This window comes from Vipera berus, assembly GCF_964194415.1.
Source record: "Vipera berus genome assembly, chromosome: 5".
Lineage (NCBI taxonomy): Eukaryota > Metazoa > Chordata > Lepidosauria > Squamata > Viperidae > Vipera > Vipera berus.
This window is the reverse complement of record NC_138207.1, coordinates 64,164,031-64,188,138: the sequence shown is the minus strand read 5'-3', so window position 1 is coordinate 64,188,138 and position 24,108 is coordinate 64,164,031. Positions and strand designations below refer to the sequence as shown.

The window sequence follows — 24,108 nt, the reverse complement described above, 5'->3', positions numbered from 1 at the left end:
TACTATAACCATAATAGGCCTGTAATGCCACCAGAAGGAAAGTCTGTAGTGGGGTGCCCCAGGGCTCTGTTCTGGGCCCAGTGCTTCATCAATGATTTGGATGAGGGGATAGATGGGGAATTCATCAAATTTGCAGATGACACCAAGCTGGCAGGAATAGCCAACACTCCAAAAGATAGGCTTAAGATACAGAAGGATCTTGACAGACTTGAACACTGGACACTATCTAACAAAATGAAATTCAGTGGTGAAAAAAGTAAGGTTGTACATTTAGGCAAGAAAAACCAAATGCACAGGTATAGTATAGGACAGGGGTAGGCAACCTCAGCTCTTTTATGACTCATGGACTTCAACTCCCAGAATTCCTGAGTCAGTACTATTGAGGTACCTTGCTCAATAGTAGTAACTATGAGAGGGATCTTGAAGTCCTAGTTGACAATCACTTAAATATGAGCCAGCAGTGTGCTGCAACTGGCAAAAAAGCCAACACAGTGCTAGGCTGCATTAATAGAGGGATAGATTCAAGATAATGTGAAGTGTTAATACCACTTTACAATGCCTTGGTAAGGCCACACTTGGAATACTGCATCCAGTTTTGGTCACCATGATGTAAAAAAGATGTTGAGACTCTAGAAAGAGTACAGAGAAGAGCAACAAATATAATTAGGAGACTGGAAGCCAAAACATACAGGGAACAGTTGCTGGAATTGCATATGTCTAGTAGTTTAATGAAGAGAAGGACGAGGGGGGACATGATAGCAGTGTTCCAATATCTCAGGAGTTGCCACAAAGAAGAGGGACTCAAGCTATTCTCCAAAGCACCTGAAGGCAGGACAAGAAACAATGGATGGAAACTAAAGAGAGAAGCAACCTAGAACTAAGGAGAATTTTTCTGACAGAACAATTAATCAGTGGAAAAACCTGCCTCCAGAAGCTGTGAATGCTCCAACCCTGGAAGTTTTTAAGAAAAGATTGGACAGCCATTTGTCTGAAATGGTGTAGGATTTCCTGACTGAGCAGGGGGTTGGACTAGATGACCTCCAAGGTCCCTTCCAACTTTATTATTATTGTTGTTGTTGTTAATAATAATATTTTGTTGTGTGTAATGACAGTTACCGAAAGCTATTTGAGGATTGTTTGTTTGTGAATATTAAATATCTCTAAAGTGGAGTGTAAGGTCTGGAATGCTCTGTTTCCTGATATTTGGGCAGCATCTGATATCCAAGGGTTTCCCAACCTTCACGACTTTAAAGTGGGAGGACTTCAATTCCCAGAATTCCCCAGCCAGCCATTTTGGGAAACACTCTGCTATTCTGTCTTTTAGAGGCTTATTGAATTTTACCTCTTTATGCAGCCTTCCCCAAATTCATGTTGAAAGAGTGGGGCTTTCTTTTTCCTTCCTTGCCTCCCACTCCATGCTTTTAATGAGTATGTTTTGTTGAATATTATTCTTATTTGTTGTTCCATATTGCTTTATTACACATGATATTTCTGCTGTTATTATAAACACATAAACATTGATACACACAATTCCTTTTATGTGACTTTCTCCCCATTACATTATTTTTTTATTAAGCTGATACCAAAACAGATTATAAAGGCAACTCAGTAAACATTCAAGGCAATTTCTTTTATAATGTTCATTTTATTCATGTAGTATGCCCTGCATAGTCTATAACACATATCATTTTTACATGGCTTCATCTAAAATGAAACTTTTGGGCTAAGCTAATATTTTCTTTACATGGTGATCAAATTTGCCAAAAATTTATACTCCTGAACTATTAAAACTCAACTGTGATCTTTTCATGATTACTTTCTCTAACCAAATCAAGGTGGTCTTTAGAAGGCTGCTGTCTGAGATTATGTAATTGAAAACCATGCCCTGATACTGAAAGGTTAATTAATGCAGCTTAGATGTGAATGAACCAAGAAATAGGGATTGGTGATATGACTGTTATGCTGAAATATGAGGGATAGTTTTCTTTGCATTATTAAGATAACCTTTCACAAAGGGGATGGGGGGGAAGAGGTTTTTTTTAAGATGGCATTCAAAGGAGCTAGAAATGCTGCTTGTGACACAAACATTCTTTTATAATCAGATCCATAACTGGGGAGAAGGTATTACATTTCATCAGCAATAGCATTAACCTTGAATTCCAGGCAAATTTGCAACTTAAATATAAACACTTCCATCGTTGAGAGCCAATCTGGAATCCTCAAGTAATGCTTCCTCTTTATTTTCTCCCAAACCATCAATAAAGAATTCCTGATATGATGTCTCTGGAAATAGCTGTGTATTCTATTTTTCCCATACCATATGAACGCATGCCATCCCAACTGTAAATCATGTCCCTCTAATGTCAATAATCTAGTATTCCTCAGTAAAATCCATTCTCTCATCCATGACATTACTGCAGCCTGGTAATATAATTCCCAATTAGGTAAGCTAAACCCACCTCTGAGTCTTGCATCCTGTAACATTTTAAAGTTAATTCTTGCCTTTTTCCCCTGCCAAATATATTTCAAAATTATTTTATTTAGCCCCTCAAAATATTTCTTTTCCAATCTTATTGGTATTGTTGAAAACAAAAACAACAATCGTGGTAATATATTCATTTTGATTATTGCAATCCTGCCCATTAATGATAGTTGTACCTTTTTCCATTTGTCCAAATCTACTTCGATTTGTCTTTTCAATTTGTAATAGTTATCTTCTTTAATTGTTGTACATCTTGCTGTGAGGTGAATCCCCAGATATTTTACCTTCTTTACAATCTGTATCTCTAACTTTCCCATCAATTCTTTTTTTTGTTTTTCAGTAATATTTTTACAGTACTAACATTTTTGTTTTATCTTTATTAATCTTCAAACCTGCTACCTCACCATATTTTTCTATTTGTTCTATTAATACAGGTCCTGTCTCTAGTGGCTCCTCCAAAATAAATACTAAATCATCTGCTTGTAGCTTATATTCTTCTCTCTTAACTTTCATACCTTTTATATCCTTATTCTGTCTTATAGTTCTATTTAGTATCTCTAGTGTCAATACAAACAATAATGGGGATAAAGGGCATCCTTGCCTTGTTCCCTTCATAATGTTAATCTTTTCAGTCATATCTCCATTAATCATTATTTTGGTTATTTGCTTATTGTAAATTGCTTTAATTACATTTATAAATTTCTCCCCAAAATCCATAATCTGTAGTATCATGAATTGCCAATTCACATTGTCAAATGCTTTCTGCACATCCAAAAACATCAATACCATCTGTTTTTCGGGATGTGTTTCATAATATTCTAATGTGTTTAATATAATTTGCATATTGTCTCTAATCTGTCTTTTGAGCAGGAACCCATTTTGATCCATATGTATAAATTCATTTAGGAACTTTTTAAGCCTTTCGGCCATGATTGATGCAAATATTTTATAGTCCACATTCAGCAAGGAAATCGGTCTATAGTTCTTTATTTTCTGTATTTCTGTTTCTGCCTTTGGTATCAGGGTAATAAGTGCTTCCAACCATGAATCTGGTATCTTAGCTTCAGAGAGGAGTTCATTATAGAGTTCATTATAGCATTACATTGCCTAACAGTTCCTGCAATGTTCTATATAGTTCCGCTGGTAGCCCATCTGGTCCCAGTGTTTTGCCATTCTTTTGTTTTTTAATTGCTTCTGTTAATTCCATCATTGTTATTTTCTCTTCTAGTAGCTTTTTAAATTTCTCTGGTACTTTAGGTATCTCTGTTTTTTCCAAGAATTGTTTTATCCTATCATCTGAAACTACTTGTTGCTTATATAAATTCTCATAATATTCCCAAGCTGTTTTTTTCTTTTCTTCATTCTGGTGTTGTATAGTCCCCTCGGCATCTTCCAGTTGTTTAATCCATCTCTTCTCTTTCTCCTTTTTAATTTTATATGTCAACCATCTCCCTGGTTTGTTTGCATGTTCAAAAAAGGTTTGTTTAGCTGCCTTTATTTTCCTTGCCACCTCTTCATTTTCTATTAAGTTCATTTTATGCTTGTTCAACTCCATTAATTTTTTTATCTTTTTGTTTTGTGTATCTTTCTGTAATTCTTTCTCGTCTGATATTCTTCCTCCAGTTTTTCCCTAATTTGTCTTTTCTGTTTATTCTTTTTCCCCATATAAGATATAGCAAGTCCTCTGATGTATGCTTTCGCTGTATCCCAGACATTTTGAAGTGAGGTATCTTCTGTTTTGTTTTCCTTAAAGAAGAAAGTCATTTCTTTTTCCATATATTCTTTTTCATTCAATACAGTTTGATTTAATGTCCATCTTGTTCTTTTTTTTGTCCTTTCCATGTAATTGTGACTGGGTTGTGGTCCGCCCATGTGCTTGTTTCTGTGTTTATATTTTGTGTACTTGTAAATAAGTCTATTGATGTCCATATCATATCTATTCTCGACCAGGACAGGTGTCTGTTAGAATAGAATGTATATTGCTTCTTTTCCAGATATTTTTCTCTCCAAACATCTAGTATATTTAATTCATCCACCATATTATGAAAAGATTTTGGAAGTGTTCTCCTTAGGGTCTTATTTTTTTTTTCGTATTATAATCCAGCCCGGCCTTTACAATAGCATTGAAATCTCCAATCATACATATGCTTTCGAATTCCAATTCTATTATTTTCTGGTGTAATTTTGAATAGAAATTTTCTTGGTTTTCATTTGGGGTGTAAATCGCTACCAATAAAGTTTTTTTACAATTCATAATTACTTCCACCATTAAAATTCGCCCTTCTTCATCTGAATATAACAATGTAATTTGTATTGCTTTTTGAATATACAGTATAATACCACACCTCTTTTACTCTGATCTGCAAGTGAGGTATATAATTCTCCCAATTTTGGATATTCTAGTAGATTTTTATGTTGTTTCTTAATTTGAACTTCTTGTAAACAAATTGTATCCATTTTTAATTTCCCCAATTTATTTAGTGTTCTTTTTTTTATAGTCGAATTTAGTCCATTTACATTTATCAAAATTGCTTTTATTTCTTCTTCCATGATTATTTATTTGAAGTTTTAGTTGCTCTCGTTATTCTCATCTCTCTTTGCTCTTTTGCCTCTTTTGCTCTTGTCCCTTCTCTCAACACCCTTTCCTCCTGTTCTATGCTATACTTACTGTGTTGCTTCTGTCTCGTCTCCTTGCTGTCTGATTACTCTTTCCCTCTCAGCCTTTCTTCTTGCTGCCCAAAGTATTGATCATAGAAAAGTTCTGCTTTCTCTATTGTGTCCAGTCTATGTCTCTGTTCTTGCCAATTTATCATTACTCCTTCTGGTATTAACCATCTAAAATTTATCCCTTTTTTAATTAAGCCTTTTGTCAGAAATTGATACTCCTTTCTCAGGTCTCTCACTCTTCTTGGGATCTGTTTTAACATCACTATCTCTCTTCCTTTATATTTTATTTTAACATTTCTCAGCTTCTGTTGTATATCTACCCTTAATGCTTTTTTAGTAAATCTTATATGCACCTCTCTGGGGAGAGTATTTCTCATTGCATATCTAGTGTATATTCTAAATATCTCATCTATATCATTAATTATCTTTTTCTTGCTTTCCTCCAATGCTTCTGCTAATATTCCCACCATTACATCTGCTAGGTTCTCTCCCTTTTCTTCTTCAACATTTTGGAATCTTAAATAATAATCAGCTCTATCCATCTCTAAAGCAATGATCATTTTCTCCTGATTCCTGTCTGTTAATGTAAGTCGGTTATCAATCTCCTCTAGTCTCTTATCTGTTAATTCAATTCTTTCTTCCGCTTGTTGCAATCTTTGTTCATTTTTCTCCATCAGTTCTTTGACCTCTTTTAGGTCCTCTTCTAGTTTGCCAATCCCTTCTTTGAAGTCTGTGTGTAGAGCCAGTATCATATTTTTCAATTCCATGTTGGATCTGTCTTGCTGCATTGTGTTGTCCAGTGATTTCTGTGCCACCGGACTCTGTGATATTAGGGCAGCTGTTGCTGGGTGTGTTGTGGTCTTCTTCATTTTCTCCAGTAGTTTGTAATCCAAATGTCGATGGGGTATTATAATCCAAATGTACTCCAAAAAAAAAAAAAGAGTACGAAAAATTTCAGCGACAAGTAAAGATGAGTACAAAGGGAAAAGGAAAGAAAAAGAGAAGGAAAAAGCCAAATATCCTTATATCTAAAAAAGAAAAAAGAAAGAAATTAATCCATACAGCTTACGCTCTTTGTTCGTTTCAGAGTCTCTGTGCCTTAGTCCAAAAGAAAAAAAATCAAAGTAAAAAACAATCCACCATTCCACAAACTAAAAAAACAACAACAGACTCTGTAAACTTCTTATCAGTGAGTCCAGCAGCTGTCATTCAAGGTCACTTACTCTTCCTTTTTTTCTTAAGCTTCAAGGGTATTCTCAGCCAAGATACTTGATTCATTGCCTTCTTTTGCCTTCCATTGTTATCCACCGCTGCAGTTCCAGGAGAGGAGCAGTTTAAAAATCTGCTCCCCTCCCCCACTTCTCCACGGCTTCAAATTCTTCTTATTTCCCACACACACACACAGTTTCCAGTATTTAAGGATTCTCAATCTTCTCACCCAGGCAATCCTCCAAACTTACTTTCAAGATCTTCCAAGTGGCTGCCCTAGCTTGTGACGGCTTGCAATGGCCGTCTGACAGCTGCTGGTCTGGGAAGCTTCCGTCAGCTCTCCAGGAGGTTGCGATCTCTCCTGTGCTGCCAAAACTGTGCCTCCCTTTTTCACCATCCCTACAGGACAGCTCTGATCTGTCTGAAACTCAAACAGATCCCCCAAACAGCTGAAAAGCGACAATCCTTCGGGAACTTCCAAAGGATGTCATCCCGCCACGGTGCTGGCGCTGGCCCCTTTTTCCTTCCTCTTCTTAATAACAAGCTGCTTCCAAGCCAGTATAGTATGATAAAACATTCTTCCTTTTTCCTCTCCACTCTAATTTCTCATGATCAATTTCTTTGTGAAGCTGTAAAATAGGAAATGGTTCTATTACATTGTACAGTAGTATGCTTAATTATGTCTTATAGATCTGCATAATTTAAAATATATATCTACAGTGAGCGCCTAAAGGTGAATGACAGTGTAATTTGCTCTGGTGTTTAATTTTTCAAACTGTTCCCATCATGGTTTTCCAATAATAATATAATTTAAAAGGGCAGGCGTGTCCAGGAGAATTGCTTTAAATACTTGTTTGATCATTGTCTTTTGTTGAATGAGATAGAGCATAGATATTGCCTTGAGTTCGTATAAATCTGGCATTAAATCCTGAAAAATTTCATGCCTTGCTTTGAACTAGGTAGAAAGATGCTTTCAGCATGATTATTTCCTCAGTCATTGGAATTCAGGACAGATAATAATAATAAATAATAATAATAATAATAATAATAATAATAATAATAATAATAATAATAATAATAATAATAATAACACATTATACATCTGTAATAAGATTATACATGGAATATTGGAATTGATCCTTTTTTCTCTGTATCATTAGAATCACTGCTTCTATCATGGCCATGTACAAGAATATTCTGAATCTGCAGTAAGTTTGAGTACATGCTCTGGACTCAGGTAAGACAAAGTATTTGAAATTATGGACGTAAGATATAATCACAAGTGCTGCCAGTCAATTTTATTAAAGCCTTAGTCTAGATCTTGTAGGACATAGAAGCTCTTTAGTGAAATTGGGATGAAGGTATTGCCAGTACTTAGATGAGTGCCCACTTTTAAAGATTAGAAGATTTCTATAACGCTAATATCTCGGAATGTCTTGTTCTCTTGCCTCCTGGTACCCTTCTGTGACGTTGGAATAACCACAAAGTTTACTTGATCATCATAAACTTTTGTGGTATACTTTTATCCCTTCAGAAATTTTGTCCTACTCTTGGTTCTTTCATCTGTTTTGTCCATTAGTTGCATTTCTCTATACCCCACTAATCTCTTTGAAACTATAAATATTCCCCTTTTTTATTCTCTGTTACAGGAACTGTCTTCTCTGCATTATTAAAAAGATTTTGAGAGAAGTTCAAGTATGCTAGTATTGAATTACACATGAGCATCAACTACAATCCCAATATAAATTATGAATATTAAGAATGTTGTAATATAAACATGAGCTGAATGGGGCACCAAAACAACAATATTCATATGTCAAATGCTGTGATGCAAAAACACCATTATGTCATTGACATGATATCATTGTGTGTGTGTGTTGTTATATTGACACCATCATGGTTTTCTATGGAAGCTATTGGCTGGTTGCTACCATTTAGCACAGGGGTCTTCAAAGTTGGCCCTTTTATGACTTGTGGACTTCAACTCCCAGAATTCCTCAGCCAATGTGCCTGGCTGAGGAATTATGGGAGTTGAAGTCCACAAGTCATAAAGGGGCCAACTTTGAAGACCCCCAATTTAGCAGATGCTGGGAACAAACAATCTGAGCACTGACACTAGTCTAAAAAAAATATTATTTGAATTTATCCCCAAAAGAGAAGCTAGGAATGAACTTTGTATTGCTTAAAGTAATCAGCCTATTCCCTGAGAAATCCAAATGTCAACACATATATGTAATTGCTCACATATCATAGTACCTAAGATGTTTACTAATCGATAGAACCTTGTTTCTTTGAAAAACTGAATAACATTAAGCAGATTTAATAACGCAGTGAAAAGTCACAAATCTGTTGGGAAATATTTAACTGGTGTTTTTTATATTCTGGACCCAGTTCATAAATCTATTACTTTATATAACCAGCAAATGGGAACACTGGAGTTTGCTCACTAAGTCATTCTGAATTTATCATGCTGTAATTTACTGTAAGTCTGCATTGTGGATATATTTAGAAAAGCAAGGTTGGAATTGAGCATAATTGTTCTTCATTTGCTTCAGGCTGAATGTTTTTAGTGTAATTGTAATAACCAATTAAGGCGCTAGCTCAATACATCTAATATTTTCTGAAGCATATATTTCTAGATTTTTCTTTCAGTTTGTCTTAGTCTTCATCTCAAAAAGCAGCATTTGGTGATTGGTATGCTGTACCTATTCTGCTCTCTATCCTGTCTATTTGAATCCAAATTAGGACAGCTGAGATATCCATGTGAGATGATATGTCAAACAGAGTCATCTGTTGTTTTAACTTAATAAACCTAATTCACAGCTTGGTAGCACCATTTAATCATAACCTTTAGTCTTACAGTATTAGAATCAGAGCTAGTTAATAAAAACTAGCAAGCAATGCAATTCATTTTCTAGTACTTAACAACTTATTGCATGGTCTTTCTTACTATAGTTTAGGCCAAGAAGGGTTTTTTATTTTGTTTTCCTACATTCAGAAGTACTCATAACACTTTGTGTCATTATAATTGGAATTTCTTTTGATGTTGACATGTAGTTTAACATTAGCAAACTTGAACTCCCCATACACATTTCAATAATATGGGGGAGAAAATACATCTCACTATAAACAAAGAACAAAAGGAAGAGATATTTACAGAGGTTTCAGAGTCTAGTGATAGTGCAGAGAAATAAGAAATGTTGCTGTGGGCCACAAAGTTAAAGAGGGCTAGAGATCAAAGATCAATTAATTGTAAAAGTGTTTGTGCCATTAAAAATAAGGGTGCAGACCTTTAAAAAAGGAAAATTAGTCTTTAGTGTCATCTGAATGGGTTACCTTTGTAGTACTTGAGGATTATGTTTTTACATTCAGATACAATATGGGTTTATATATCAATTAGAGAGAATCCTGTCTGACTTCAAATATTCAATATCTATTTTGGAAAGTTATGTGAGTGTGATAAATAAAGCTAACTAAGGGCACTAATCATGATACCTATAAATTACATCCAATCATGAAGGAATAACACTCCTTACACTAGCTGTTGAAGAATATAATGCTAGGCAGAATTTCTGGGCCACTGTGAGGATACTGTATGCTGAACTGAATGGGTCCTTGGCTTGATTCAGCACAGTTGTTATGCTGTTATGCTAGATGCTGTGAAGGATTTCTGTAGAAACACATAGTGAAGAAACAAACAGGTAAGAGCAAGGTTGAGGAGGAAATGTTTTTTTTAATGCCATTGTAATTCTAACATCCATATAAATGGCAGCTAAATTAATATGTATTCTGATAGCCTTAAATTCATTCCCATTAACTAATTAGAAAGTCTTGCATAATAGGAATGTTACATTTTTAAAAATGAGGGGATAATCACTATATGGTTGACTTGTCTTGTTGAGGAAGTGGGGCCAAGGTTAGTAAAGTAATTGGCTACATAAATCTACAGCAGGTTACTTGTCCTCTGTCGCTGTGTGAAACAAAGAAATAAATTGTATGTCTCAGCTGGTAACCTAATGATCCCTTTTACTTGATTATAGCTTGCCTGAGCCTACATGACATTTCATTGACATTTTCTAAATTAAGGAGTTCATGGGTGTCTTTGCGGTGGGCAAAGGGGGAAAGACAAATCACAAAAGGTGAATAACGATGACATTGCACAAATTTACATACATATTTCAGACAGCAAGATGGAAGTATATAATGGTGGCATTTTTTATTATTATTATTATTTTTAATCCCATTTATATCCCGCCCTTCTCCGAAGACTCAGGGCGGCTTACAATCTAAGCACAAATCAATGTGCTTAGCAATAGCCTTCATTCTATGTATATGCCTGCTTATTAGGGCTTTCGCCCCCCCACCCCAAGCGGCATTATTACAAAGTCATCTTACTGCCCCCAACAATCTGGGTCCTCATTTTACCTACCTCGGAAGGATAGAGTCAACCTTGAGCCTGGTGGGACTCGAACCTGCACTAATTGCAGGCAGCTGGTGTTACTTAAGGAGGCATTAGCCCACTGCTCCACCAAGGCTCTTTTTGATGTCATCATACAAACACTGTCATTTGGGAGTTATTTCACCTTATTGTGGACACTGTTAATTTTTCCAGACTGCAGATTTTTTTCTAATTTTTCTTTTCCCTTGATCTTGTGCACATAAGCCTTCCTCAACTGGAAGTTGAAATCCAACATAGCAGGAGGACTTCATGTTGAGAAAGATTCTCAATTACAATTTCATTTCATGTAGTTTCCTACCCTTAGGTTGTAAAAACAATTTTAAATCACAACACACTAGCTTTTGAAAGCTTATTAAATTAAGGAAAGTATGTTCAAGTTCAAATTCACAATTGCAGTTATTTATTTACTGTGAACCCATATATATGTACATCACCCCATGATGATGATATAATAATAATAATAATAATAATAATAATAATAATAATAATAATAATAATAATAATAATAATAATAATAATAATAATAATAAAGTTGGAAGGGACCATGGAGGTCATCTAGTCCAACCCCCTGCTCAGGCAAGAAATTGTATGCCATTTCAGACAAATGGCTGTCAAAACTTCCAGTGTTGGAGCATTCACAGCTTCTGGAGGCAGGTTGTTCCACTGATTAATTGTTCTAACTGTCAGAAAATTTTTCCTTAGTTCTAGGTTGCTTTTCTCTTTGGTTAGTTTTCATCCATTGCTTCTTGTCCTAGTTTCAGGTGCTCTGGAGAATAGCTTGACTCCCTCTTCTTAGTGGCAGCCCCTGAGATATTGGAACACTGCTATCATGTCACCTCTCATCCTTCTCTTCATTAGACTAGACATACTCAATTCCAGCAATTCCTTATATGTTTTAGCCTCCAGTCCCCTAATCATCTTTCTTGCTCTTCTCTGTACTCTTTCTAGAGTCTCACCATCTTTTTTTATATTGTGGTGACCAAAACTGGATGCAGTATTCCAAGTGTGGCCTTACCAAGGCATTGTAAAGTGGTATTAACACTTCACATTATCTTGATTCTATCCCTCTATTAATGCAGCCTAGCACTGTGTTGGCTTTTTTGGCAGTTGCAGCACATTGCTGGCTTATATTTAAGTGATTGTCCACTAGGACTCCAAGATCCCTCTCACAGTTAATACTATTGAGCAAGGTACCACCTGTACTGTACCTGTCCATTTGTTTTTTCTTGCCTAAATGTAGAACCTTACCCTTTTCACCACTGAATTTCATTTTCTTAAATAGTGCCCAGTGTTCAAGTCTGTCCAGATCCTTCTGTATCTTAAGCCTATCTTCTGGAGTGTTGGCTATTCCTGCCAGCTTGGTGTCATCTACAAATTTGATGAGTTCCCCTTCTATACCCTCATCCAATCATTGATGAAGATGTTGAAAAGCACTGGGCCCAGAACAGAACCCTGTGGCACTCCACTACACACTTCCCTCCATGTAGATGCAATTCCATTGAGGACCACACGCTGAGTACGGTCGGTCAGCCATCTGGTGGTAATGCTATCTAACACACATTTTTCTATTTTATCAAATAGTAAGTTGTGGTCTACTTTCCCAAATGCCTTACTGAAGTCCAAGTAAATTATACCCACAGCATTCCTCTGGTCCACTAATTTTGTTACCTGGTCAAAGAATGAAATAAGAGTTGTCTGGCATGATCTGTTTTTGAGAAACCCATGTTGGTTTTTGTTAATGACTTTGTTTGCCTCTAGATGGACACTGATTCGTTGCTTGATTATGTTTTCCAAGATCTTCCCAGGTATTGAGGTCAGGCTGATAGGTCTGTAGTTTCCTGGATCCATTTTTTTTCCTTTTTTGAAGATGGGAACTACATCAGCTCTCTTCCAGTCCTCTGGTAGTTCCCCAGTGCTCCAAGATCTTTGAAAGATATAATTCAATGATTCTGAGATCACATCTGCCAGTTCCTTCAGAACCTTGGGGTGTAATACATCTGGTCTTGGTGATTTGAACTCATCTAGGCTGGACAGGTGCTCACTTACCATTTTCTTGCCTATCTTAACTTGTGTTTCTATTCTGTTTTTTACAGCACTGTTTTTGATAAGTTAGACTGTTTTTTTCCCTTTGTGTAAATACGGATGCAAAAAATGAGTTGAGCAGTTCTGCTTTCTCCCTATTACTTGTCATCTTCCTGCCACTTTCTCCCACTAATGGACCAATTATTTCCTTAACTTTTTTCTTGTTTTTTACATGTTGAAAGAAGCTTTTTTGTTGTTATTTTTTACTTTTGTTGCAAGCGTTAGTTCATTTTGAGCCTTAGCTTTCCTCACTTCATCCTTGCAGGCTCTGGCTATTTGCTGGTATTCTGCCTTAGTTATGTGCCCCTCTTTCCACTTTTTATACTTGTCCTTTTTGTCTTTCAATTTATCAGAGAGTTTTTTATGCAGCCATGCTGGTTTCTTTTGAGAGCTGTTATTTTTCTTCTTTGTTGGTATTGTGCTAGACTGGGCTCTTATAATCTCACTTTTCAAAATTTCCCAAGCTTCTTGAGTTGTTTTCTCCTTGAGGATTTTCATCCATGGAATCCTTTTCAAGCTCTCTCTAAGTGTGTTGAAATTAGCTGTCTTAAGATCCAAGACTCTAGTTTGATTGTGTTCTATTACTAGTGCTTGCATAATTTTTATTTCCAATATTTCATGGTCATACTCTCCCCCCCAAGGTTCCTGTGGTTTCAACACCTTCTATCATTAGGAATCTGTATGATCTTCCACTTGGTGCAGAGTCTGTCTCCCTGATGTCAGGGTAATTAAAGTCCCCCATTACTGTTGTGATATGCTACATATCTTAGTTAACTGACTAGCAAAAAGTTCATCTATTACCTCTGTTTGGTTCGGTGGCCTATAGTATACACCTATGGCAATGTCATTTCCCCCCCCTGTCGAGCCCTGTGGGCCCGACACTCAATGGGGGGGCGGCCTCGCGTGCCGGCCTTGCACCTTCCTGTCCGGCCTCGAGCAGCCTCCGCCTGGGGCCTACCGCCAGGTGGCCATGTCACTTGCCCGTTCCCTCTGCTGTCGTCAGCCTTCCTTGTTGTCCTTCTTCGTTGGCCAGTCTCCAGCCACTTCCGGGACTTACAGCGGGCGCAGTTGTGCAGACGGACCATCCGGCTGGGCCTGCCAAGTGCCAGCTGCTCCCTGCATCCTCGGCTGGCTGCCAGCTGCTTCCAGGAATGCTGGCAGGTGTGGCTGAATGAACGGACCCTCCTGCAGGCATGCCGACTGCCAGGTGATACCTGGGTCCTCGGCCGCCTGCCAGCCACTTTCGGGAATGCGGGCAGACGCATCTGAGCAACCGGACCCTCCTGCCAGGCCTGCCACCGAACAGCTGTTCCAGCGTGCAGGACTGGACTTCCTCAGGTTTGCGTAGGGCGGTTTGGTGCGCGGATCCCCTGGTGTGGCTGGGTGCAGTGGGGTTGGGCACCTGGGGTTAAGGGTAGGGGTTACCTGGTTTACTTACCTGGCTGGGGGTGGCATGCCGGATAGGGGGGAGATGGGTTGACACACGCGTGGGGATGGCATCTGGGGATAGCAGCAAACTGAACTGTAGGGGGAAGGAGGGTTTATATGGATGTGTGGGCGGATGTTGGTCTGTGGCGTGAGGGTGGAGCCCTTGTATCTGATGGCTATGTAAGTTGGGAGTGATGTGCTACCAACGCTGACTTTGTTTCCACTCTACGTGCATTGGAGCTGAATAAAGCAACCTCTGTTTTGTCACACGTTCCTACTGGAGATTCGTGTTTGCTTCCCTTCGAGGACGTGTATTGACACCCCCCTTTTTTATATTTACCCAAATGCATTCAAGACAGTTTTCATCATCGTTGTGCTCTATTTCTGTAGAGATGTAGTTATTTTTTATAGAGAGAGCAACTCCACCTCCTCTTTTATTTGGTCTGTTTCTTTTAAATAATTTAAATCCCTCTAGTTGTGTGTTCCATTTGTGGGTTTCATCCCGCCAAGTTTCCATAATGACAACAATATCATATCTGCCCTCATATACCTGAATTTCTAATTCACCCTGTTTGTTGCTCATGCTCTGTGCATTGGTGTATAGACATTTGAGTCCTTTATGACTAACCCTGTGTTTTTTTTCTACATAACCTATGTGGTGCCTGAGTTCCCCTATTTTCTTACCACCTGTTTGATTAGTGCCCTTTGTGTGGCACTTGCTGTTAAAAGCTTGATTTTGCTTGACAGCAAGGTTGATATTCTTGTCCCCACACGCATCTATGCTACATGCACTGATAACCCTATAATTTTTAGATTGCCGGGGACAGGAACATTCTGTGTCAATTAACACACTGTCCCTGTTGTTCATTTGAAATATTTTTTCAGAAAATCTGTGAATTTATTGCCAAGTAATTCAGTCCCTTTCTTTGATGGATGCAAACCATCTCTTTTGTACAGTTTTTCATTGGAGATATTGTGACTAATATAACCAAAGCCTTCCCCTTTACACCACTCCTTTAGCCACATATTGAATTCTGCTAAATGCTGGCCTTTTCCATTTTGTTCATTATACACTGGTAAAAGTATTTTACAGCCTATCCTGCTAAGTTCCCGCCCCAAGCTCTGGAAATCATTCTGCACAGAGTATACATCTTTTTGGGACAGATTGTTAGTGCCAAGATGTACAATAGCATCCACTTCACACTCCTTGCTGGCATTCTTGACTATCTTTAAAAAATGCTTATTGTCCCTGCTAAGCAGTAGCACTTGGAAGACACCTGACCTCTTTTGAAACCTCTGGATCCTTTCCTAAATTTACATCCCTTATAATTGAATCACCAACCAGAAGGTGGCTTCTCTTTTTGGATGCCTTGTTCTTCTTGCATGACTGGTATGTAATACCTGATTCACACTTTCCCCTGTCCAAAACAAGTTCTTCATCTTGGACCACGATCCCCTGCTTATTTGAGTTATCATCATCCCAACTGACTTGTCTCCTTAGTGTCCCTAATAAGGTCAGCAAGGGCACTGTATCTGTTACGCAGGGACACAGCGAAAGCTTTGGTTCACAGCTCTCAGCCTGCCAGATATATATTGAGAATTTCTTTTAGTAGGATAATTCATAGGCATACTGTATATTAATGCAGAGTCTGGCAATGTTGCATCCACAGATATAATATCTTTCTTAGTTCAAAATCACAGCACCCCTCACAAGATTTCACTGTTCTCTCCTGAACTTTGAAAATTATATTTAAAAAAAATGCAGTACCTCAAGACTTTGGGAAAGAATGCTGGAATGATGTATTTTTGGCATAATGATACATTTGATAAGATATGATTCAGTGTGGTATGTGATATATATTTTACACCAGCCAGAGCATTAAAATAAACAAAAGAAGCTGTAAAAGATCATGATATGTGAGAGAGCTGGTCCACATAATTGCTGGGAATCAGAAACAATTGAGTGGAAAGTATCATTATCAAAATATTTTGGTTCCTTCCACCATGTATAATTATTTGATGATACTTGAAAAATGTCCATGGTCTGTTTTAAGGCCTTCAGACAGCAGTATGTGCTACAGTAAACTTGAAAGAGCAGGAAAGCATTTATTCTATAACCATTTTATCTACAGTGTTATTTGAAAAATCCAGTTAAATGTTATTGAAGCTAAGCTCCTCTCTTTTCTTTGTTCTACATTTTTTATTCATTGTCTGTACAGGAAAAAAATCTGTACATAAATCTTTTGCCGATACCAAGATTATAGTACCATGATTCCTAACTGCAAGACTTTTAATCTTATTAGTGCTATCACTCACATTTTAACTCTAGTTTAAATTCCTGGATAGCAGACATAAAAGCCATGCTGAATGAATACGATTTGCAGTGTGAAAGATTTACTGTGCATAACTAGTGTCTCTTGATGACATGATGAATATGCACATCCTTTTCTTTGGATGCTAAATAGATTTCAGGATGCTAATGTGTCTACTCTATATTTATGAAAATAAAATGAATTCATTATAACAGGAGAGGCATTTGAAATGAGAATACAGCCATGATGGTATTTTCTAACCAAGGCTATTAAGCAGTTGCCTTAATTGTTTTGCCTTTGCACACTGAAACAAAACCTTATAAAACATGTAGAAAAGAACTAGGGAGCAGTAATGTCAAGGAAGGGACGCGGTGGCTCAGTGGGTTAGGATGCTGAGCTTGTCGATCGGAAGGTTGGCAGTTTGGCGGGTCGAATCCCGAGTGCCGCGTAACAGAGTGAGCGCCTGTTACTCGTCCTACCTTCTGCCAACCTAGCAGTTCGAAAGCACATAAAAATGCAAGTAGAAAAATAGGGACCACTCCGGTGGGAAGGTAACAGCGTTCCGTGCGCCTTTGGCGTCTAGTCATGCCGGCCACATGACCACGGAGACGTCCTCGGACAAGCGCTGGCTCTTCGGCTTTGAAACGGAGATGAGCACCGGCCCCTAGAGTCGGAAACGACTAGCACGCATGTGCGGGGGAACCTTTACCTTTACCTAATGTCAAGGATGATCAGAATTTCAGATATGAGTCTGCTTAAATGTATACCAGAATAACGGCAGCATCAATGGCTCAAATTAACCTATTTTTGGATTCAATAAAATGACAGAATGATTGAGTCAGAAAGAGGTTTTCTTTTGCCACTTACTCTTTATTATTAAAGGCTAGTTGAGAGCTAACCCTAACTATGTAGGAAATTATTTTCTCAGTCCTACCCTATCGCGGTTACAGAGTCACTGAGTGATGCTCATATTGGCAGTATAATAATATAATTTAATTGTTTAATTGGTAATATCTATCAACAGATATGAGTTATTCTTTCCTATAGGTGGGGTGGGATGGGGTGAACAGGACAGGACAGGACAGGATAGGATAGAATAACCTTATACAGTATATAAGGTTATCTTATCTCTTATCTTTTACTTATTTCTCTTCTATTCAGCAAATCTATCATGCACTCTGGGAAAATTCACTTTCTGGGGTCCAGGGAGCATTGATTACATGTTCATATCCCCATTGGCAGAATTGATCATGAATTAATTATTTATCCTGATGGTGATTACTTGAATTACTTGGTCTTAGCATACTAACAAATAAACAGGGTCCAAAAAGGCTTGATAAAAAGGCTTGACAAAACAGGGCTAAGCAAGTGTGCATCCTGGCCCCCTATGTCACAGGTCCCCAACCTTTTGGGCACCAGGGACCAGTTCCGTGGAGAAAGGTTTTTCTGTGGACCAGAAAGTGTGTGTTTTTGTGTGCTGCCTGCATCCCACAGATGGGGCTTTGTTTGTTTGTGCGGACCAGTTGCTGGCATGCTGCGGCCCAGTACTGGTCCACAGACCAGGGGTTGGGGACCCCTACCCTATGTATTCAGGCTCTTTCCAGATGTGAATTTTGCACACTGTTCACTCAACTAGAGATTAATTTTCATATACTCTTGTGCTGATGATATAGCTATTCTCTTGCCCAGATAAATTGGATTCTGCAGTAGCTATCGAGCTTTGCCTAAACAATGCTAACTGAAAGTCTGAAAATTATGATTATGATTAATTTACTTATTTAAATTTAGTGGTTGTCCAACTCTAGTGGACTGAATACGCAAAACCAAAGTTGTGGCTTTTCACCAAATGATGCTACCAACACAGGTGGAAAATCAATAGCCATTCCATTAAGTAAGTAAAGGACTAAATTTACAAAAATAAATTTAGGCATCTATTTCTAGTCATCCACTTCCTGGATACTGCAAGAACAAGAGGTCACAGCCCAATTCCAGAAAGCTACCAGTGCAGTCATCAGATTAGCCAGCTGCAAAAAGAACATATTGTTCCCAGCATCCATTAAAGTTTTCAGTGCTAAAATGCTGAGCCTATTGTTGTTCAGTGCCCAGTTTAGCGCATACTCTGATGATTCACGTTTTGACATCTAATCAATCATCAAAACTTTACTGCAAGCTTCCCACTCCAGTCCTTCTTTTGAAGAAACTGGGTTGCCCTCTATAGGAGCTCAAAAGGAGATCACTTAACTGAGATTCTGACAAAGACATAATTTTTTTGGTATGTTTTAGGTGAAACAGTGGCCCAGCTTATTTTGGAAGATAAGTTTACTTCCACACAGAAGATCATTGCCAACGATTTGTCCTTCTGTGTGACTTTTCTGTCCCATTCTTAGTAGTATTCAGAACAGACAAAACCATGCAAATAATTAAACAGACTGTCTTTGACCTGGATAAATAGAATAACATATCTATTTGTGGGACCATCTTTCTCCCATTGTTTCCACTCTAACCACCAGATCTTGCACAGAGGCATATTCTGAGTTCCCTCTGTTAAACAACCTGATCTTGTTGGATCCAGGAGCTGTGTTGGCTGTGTGGCAGGGCTTGCTTTGTGGAAAAGCCTCCCCTGGAGATCTAAATCCTGATCTTATTGGTCTTTAGTAAGGTTCTGAAGTCCTGTTTCCCAGGAGTTCAAGTGAAACAGGCTGGCCCTATTATTGTCGTTGATGATATGTCTTTATGGTTGGAACATGTCATTTACTTGGGACACTGTGGATTATTGTTTTAATTGTTGGGTTTTATTTATTTATTTATTGTATTAAGCTCAGATACACTGTTGGGATATGGTTGGCCATATAAGCAAATACTTAAATAAATAAATAAAATCCCATACTATTGTCTCAATGACCTGTTCCATAATTCTCTCATACTCCTCAATTATTTCTACAGAATTACTTCCACTTCACATAAAAGAGCACTTGCTTCAGGAAGGTTCAATGTCCAACAAAGAGGAGATACAATAACATCCTTTGTGCAGAACATGTTTTCTGCTTTTGCAGTTGAAACCATACCCTGCCCTTTCTACCATGCTTGGTGTGCAGAGCTTACAGTATAATGCAACTCCTTACTCATTCAGGAAGGAAGCAAGTTTTGTTTGATTGGAACTACTACTAGAAGTCTCTAGATTTGAGTTTTATGCTAATTAAGGACACTGAACTTCCATGTCTGTCTGCCTATATATCCATCTGCATATCTGTCTCTTTTTTCTGCACTGAATTCTAGTTAAGTCTATTACTTTATTTTATTTATTTTTATTTATTAAATTTATTGGCTTCCCATGTTGTTTTGAAGCGACTCTGGGCTTACAGCATTAAAATTCTTAATAGTAGTCAGAACAGACCACGCCATGCAAACAATTTAAACCAATAGTCTTTGACCTGGAGAAATAGTTATGGATAAATAGAAAAAATAAAGAATAAATAGAAATTATTATAGAGTTGTTTAGAGTGCTATTACTAATCTCCTTACGTAGTCTGGGGTTTTTTTTGTGTGTGGTTATTATTATGTACTCTTTCCTGTCTCTAGTTGTAAATTAATGAAGTAGTAGTAGCAAAGATGGAAATGACCCTATCTTCCAAAGGTGAGAAAAAGGAAACTACCAGCTAATCAGGCAGGCATTGGTAACTGGTAAGAATCTAAAACAGCTCATAAAGTAATTGATCTATAAACATCTGGAAAGTAGTGTTTTCCCAGCAGCTTGCTGCTCCTGGATTGTTTCCTAAACTTGAAGTTTCTGATTCTACCGAGCGTAGCTGATCTGATCAGACTTACCATAGTTCCCTCAGCAGGTTACTCCTAAACTGCTCTGCCTGGAGTAGCTGTTTCTCAATGTAATGATGCCTTTCCATCTTCTGTGCTCAGATAACAGCATATTCGAAGTTTCTAGTAAAGGTCAGAGTCTTCTGGTTCCAGGAAAGGATAAGGGGGTCTGTTACAAGCTCAGGAATAGGGCCTGAAAGCATCATACTTTACTTGTAAATGGTGCTCCATGGTTCTCCTCATCCAGGAAATACTATTGAGACAGAATTTTGGCATGATGTTAACCCCACAGTGCTGTGAGAAACTCAACGGTTATCAAACTATTTTAGAATCTACGTTATTCTTCAAAATAGATTTTTTTTCTTTGGCTCAACTTTTTTTCACACTATCCCAAATGGAAATTTCTGCTGAGTTTTTAATATTCTGGCTTGTTTTGTAGGATACTGAACCACCTAGGTCAGGGGTAGGCAACCTCGGCTCTTTTATGACTCATGGACTTCAACTCCCAGAATTCCTGAGCCAGCCAAGCTGGCTCAGGAATTCTGGGAGTTGAAGTCCATGAGTCATAAAAGAGCCGAGGTTGCCTACCCCTGACCTAGGTTGTTTCTTCTTTGCAGTGCTTTTTGAAAAGACAGAAGCCTTATTGAAGCCTTATAAAAATAATAATTAAATTTAGCAACAGTAGCAAGTATCTCCATCAACAATGGAGTTACACCTATGATGTACAATAGTAACTTTTTTTTCTAACTGATGACCAAGTCACACACACACACACACACACACACACACACAAACACACACACATTCATAAGATGGTATAAAATAGCATAAAATAACCCCTATCTAAAATTCAGAACAACATTATCTTGTAGGCATTATAAACAGAATGAGGGAAGTTTTCTTTTACCAATCAGGACAGAGCAATACATTTTTCGTTACTCTTACAGATCACTGCAAAATGTTTAGCAACTGTAAATATTTTATATCTATGAGTCTGAATTGGTAAGCAAAATAGTACATGGGAAGGATATAGGTAGAATATAGTTTGCCAGTCTAAACAAACACCTATTAGGTTGGACTGTAATAATTTATCAAAGTAGCACATGATTTTCTTTTTGGTACCTGAACTGATTCCATTCTTCTTTGTGGTAGCCCCTCAAATATTGGAATACTGCTATCAGTCAGTGTACTAGATTAGGAGGACAGAAGATGATTCTCAAGCTTATTATTTATGTACATTTTATTCTACCTTTCTCATGGTTAATGTAGCATACATGTATGGACACTCTCACTGGTATCTCAGGGTTCTTCCAAGAATAACGATTAGATTGAGAACTCATAATTGATCCAAGGTTTGCCATTATAAGTACATTATAATGCAAGTACTGTATAACTCAATGCAAGCATTTGTAAATTAACTGTACCACTAACTCTTAAATAATTTGTTTGGACTGCATGGCAGGAGACAGGAACTTAGTAAAGGTGTGGAGAGATCCAGAACTGCATGTAGACTCGTTTTCTTTTTGATATTCCATTCATTCATTCATTCATGGTCAAAAATTAAAATAAAAACAATTTTACTGGTAGTCCTTGACTTACAATCATTTTTAGTGGCTGTTCAAAGTTGCAACAGCACTAAAAAAGTGACTTATGACCATTTTTCACATTTATGACCATTTCAGCATCCCTTGATTGCATGATCAAAATTTGTATGCTTGGCAACTAGCGTATATTTATGACAGTTGTAGTATTCCAGGGTCACGTGGTAACCTTTTGTGACCTTCTGACAAGCAGAGTCAATGGCGAAGCTAACTTAACAGCTGTGGTGATTCACGTAACAACTGAGGCAAGAAAAGTTTGTAAGATGGGGCAAAACTCATTTAGTAACTATCTTGCTTAGCAATGGAAAATTTGGGCTCAGTTATGATCATAAGTCAAGGACTACCTGTATAAGATGCTTTTCTTCTGTTCAATTGTGTCTGATTCTCAAAGACTGCCTGGACAAATCCCTACAGTTTTCTTGGCAAGGCCAGAAGTGGTTTGCCATTGCCTTCTTCTTAGGGTGGAGAGAAAGTGACTGGTCACCCAGATGGCTTTGTGCCTAAAGTGGGACTAGAACACTCACAGTGTCCTGAGTTTCTAGACTGATGCCTTAACCACTACATTCGACTGCCTCTAATATTATAGTGTAAGTCCACAAAACAAGACGAAAAATTAATATAAGGGGAAAACATTAAATGCTAGTGATCTATACAAGACATAAGTGGCCAGGCTAAACTGAAATCTACTTCAAAATTGTTTGTTCCAATGGTAATTGCAACTTAATAGAATTTGGTAGATCTCATATAAATCTCCACAGATTGATCCATTAGTAGAAAGTTCACAACCTTAATTTCAGGGCAATCCATGCATTTAATAAGGAGAGGAAAAATAATAACCTGGGACACCAAGCAAGGCAAAGCACATTATTTCACCTAGCAAGAGTTAACATGATCATGAAGATGGTTTTTCCCAGGTGAGGCCATGGCCCTTGAGATGTTCTGATTCCTGTAATTTTCTCTTTGCTGACACTGTTTTTTTCCTTCTTCAAGGAACAGCTGCAGAAAAGGTAGTAAAAAGTTTTCAAACACTGAAAATAGGTCAAAGAATGCATGAACTTGCCCACTGTCTCACCCTTATCTAATACAAATTTAAAATGAACAGTTAATGAGGTCTTGTGTTCGTTTATTAAGAGAACATTCCATTGCATGTACACTCTAAATGAACTAAGTAAAAAAAGTAAGTCTTCTTGCTTTTATTTTTAAAACTTGTACTTCAAGTTTTAATTTTTCTGGGGTTCATGCATAGATAATTCTTCCCATTTAGTTTTTTGCATGTTTGCAAATAGGAAGAAATTAAATCAAATCCAATAAAATCCGATTTATTAATCATACTTTGGAGTCTTCTAACCCTGTGCATATTGCATAACATTGGGTTATCTAATATTATATTTATTATAACTCTAAAATATGTATCTAAAATGTAATGATTCTTCCATTGTACTAAACATATTGAAATATTTTATTAATGGTTTCATTTTCAATAACACACAATAAATGTTATCCATGTATAGTAAAGCATGATTTATTGGAATAATGGGCCATCCTTAGATGATAGTTTAGTATTGGTGATATTAATTTTAAGAGTAAATAGATTGGTTAAAGAATGCAAGAAAGCTAAAATATATGTTGTTAAGCGGCTTTACCAATACAGGATTGTTCTGAAATCTAGCATGGCCATGAAATAGATTATAGGTAAAGGTAAAGGTTCCACCTCACATGCGTGCTAGTCGTTTCCGACTCGAGGGGCCGGTGCTCAACTCCGTTTCAAAGCCGAAGAGCCAGCGCTTGTCCAAGGATGTCTCCGTGGTCATGTGGCCGGCATGACTAGACGCCAAAGGCGCACAGAACGCTGTTACCTTCCCACCGTAGTGGTCCCTATTTTTCTACTTGCATTTTTTGAAGTAGCCGAAGGACCACTCGGGACGACAGGCTAGTTACTAAAAGGTTTATTTAGAGCAAGGCAAACATAGAATAACTTGTCCGGCTTTTATAGCCGGCAGCTGTCAGCGAGGGCCAATCAGGAGCGTTCATTTTGGCGCCGCGTCAATCCGGACC

The 24,108-nt window shown here is 37.7% G+C and overlaps 1 protein-coding gene across 1 annotated transcript in view; it reads left to right on the top strand.

Annotated features, from left to right (window-relative positions):
- Positions 1-24,108, top strand: part of ADAM12 (ADAM metallopeptidase domain 12) — a 308,768-nt gene that overhangs the window by 181,681 nt on the left and 102,979 nt on the right. Inside the window, exon 5 of the mRNA XM_081329681.1 lies at positions 7,519-7,595. Within this exon, the coding sequence (XP_081185807.1) occupies positions 7,519-7,595 (77 nt within the window). The remainder of the gene's footprint in view (positions 1-7,518; positions 7,596-24,108) is intronic.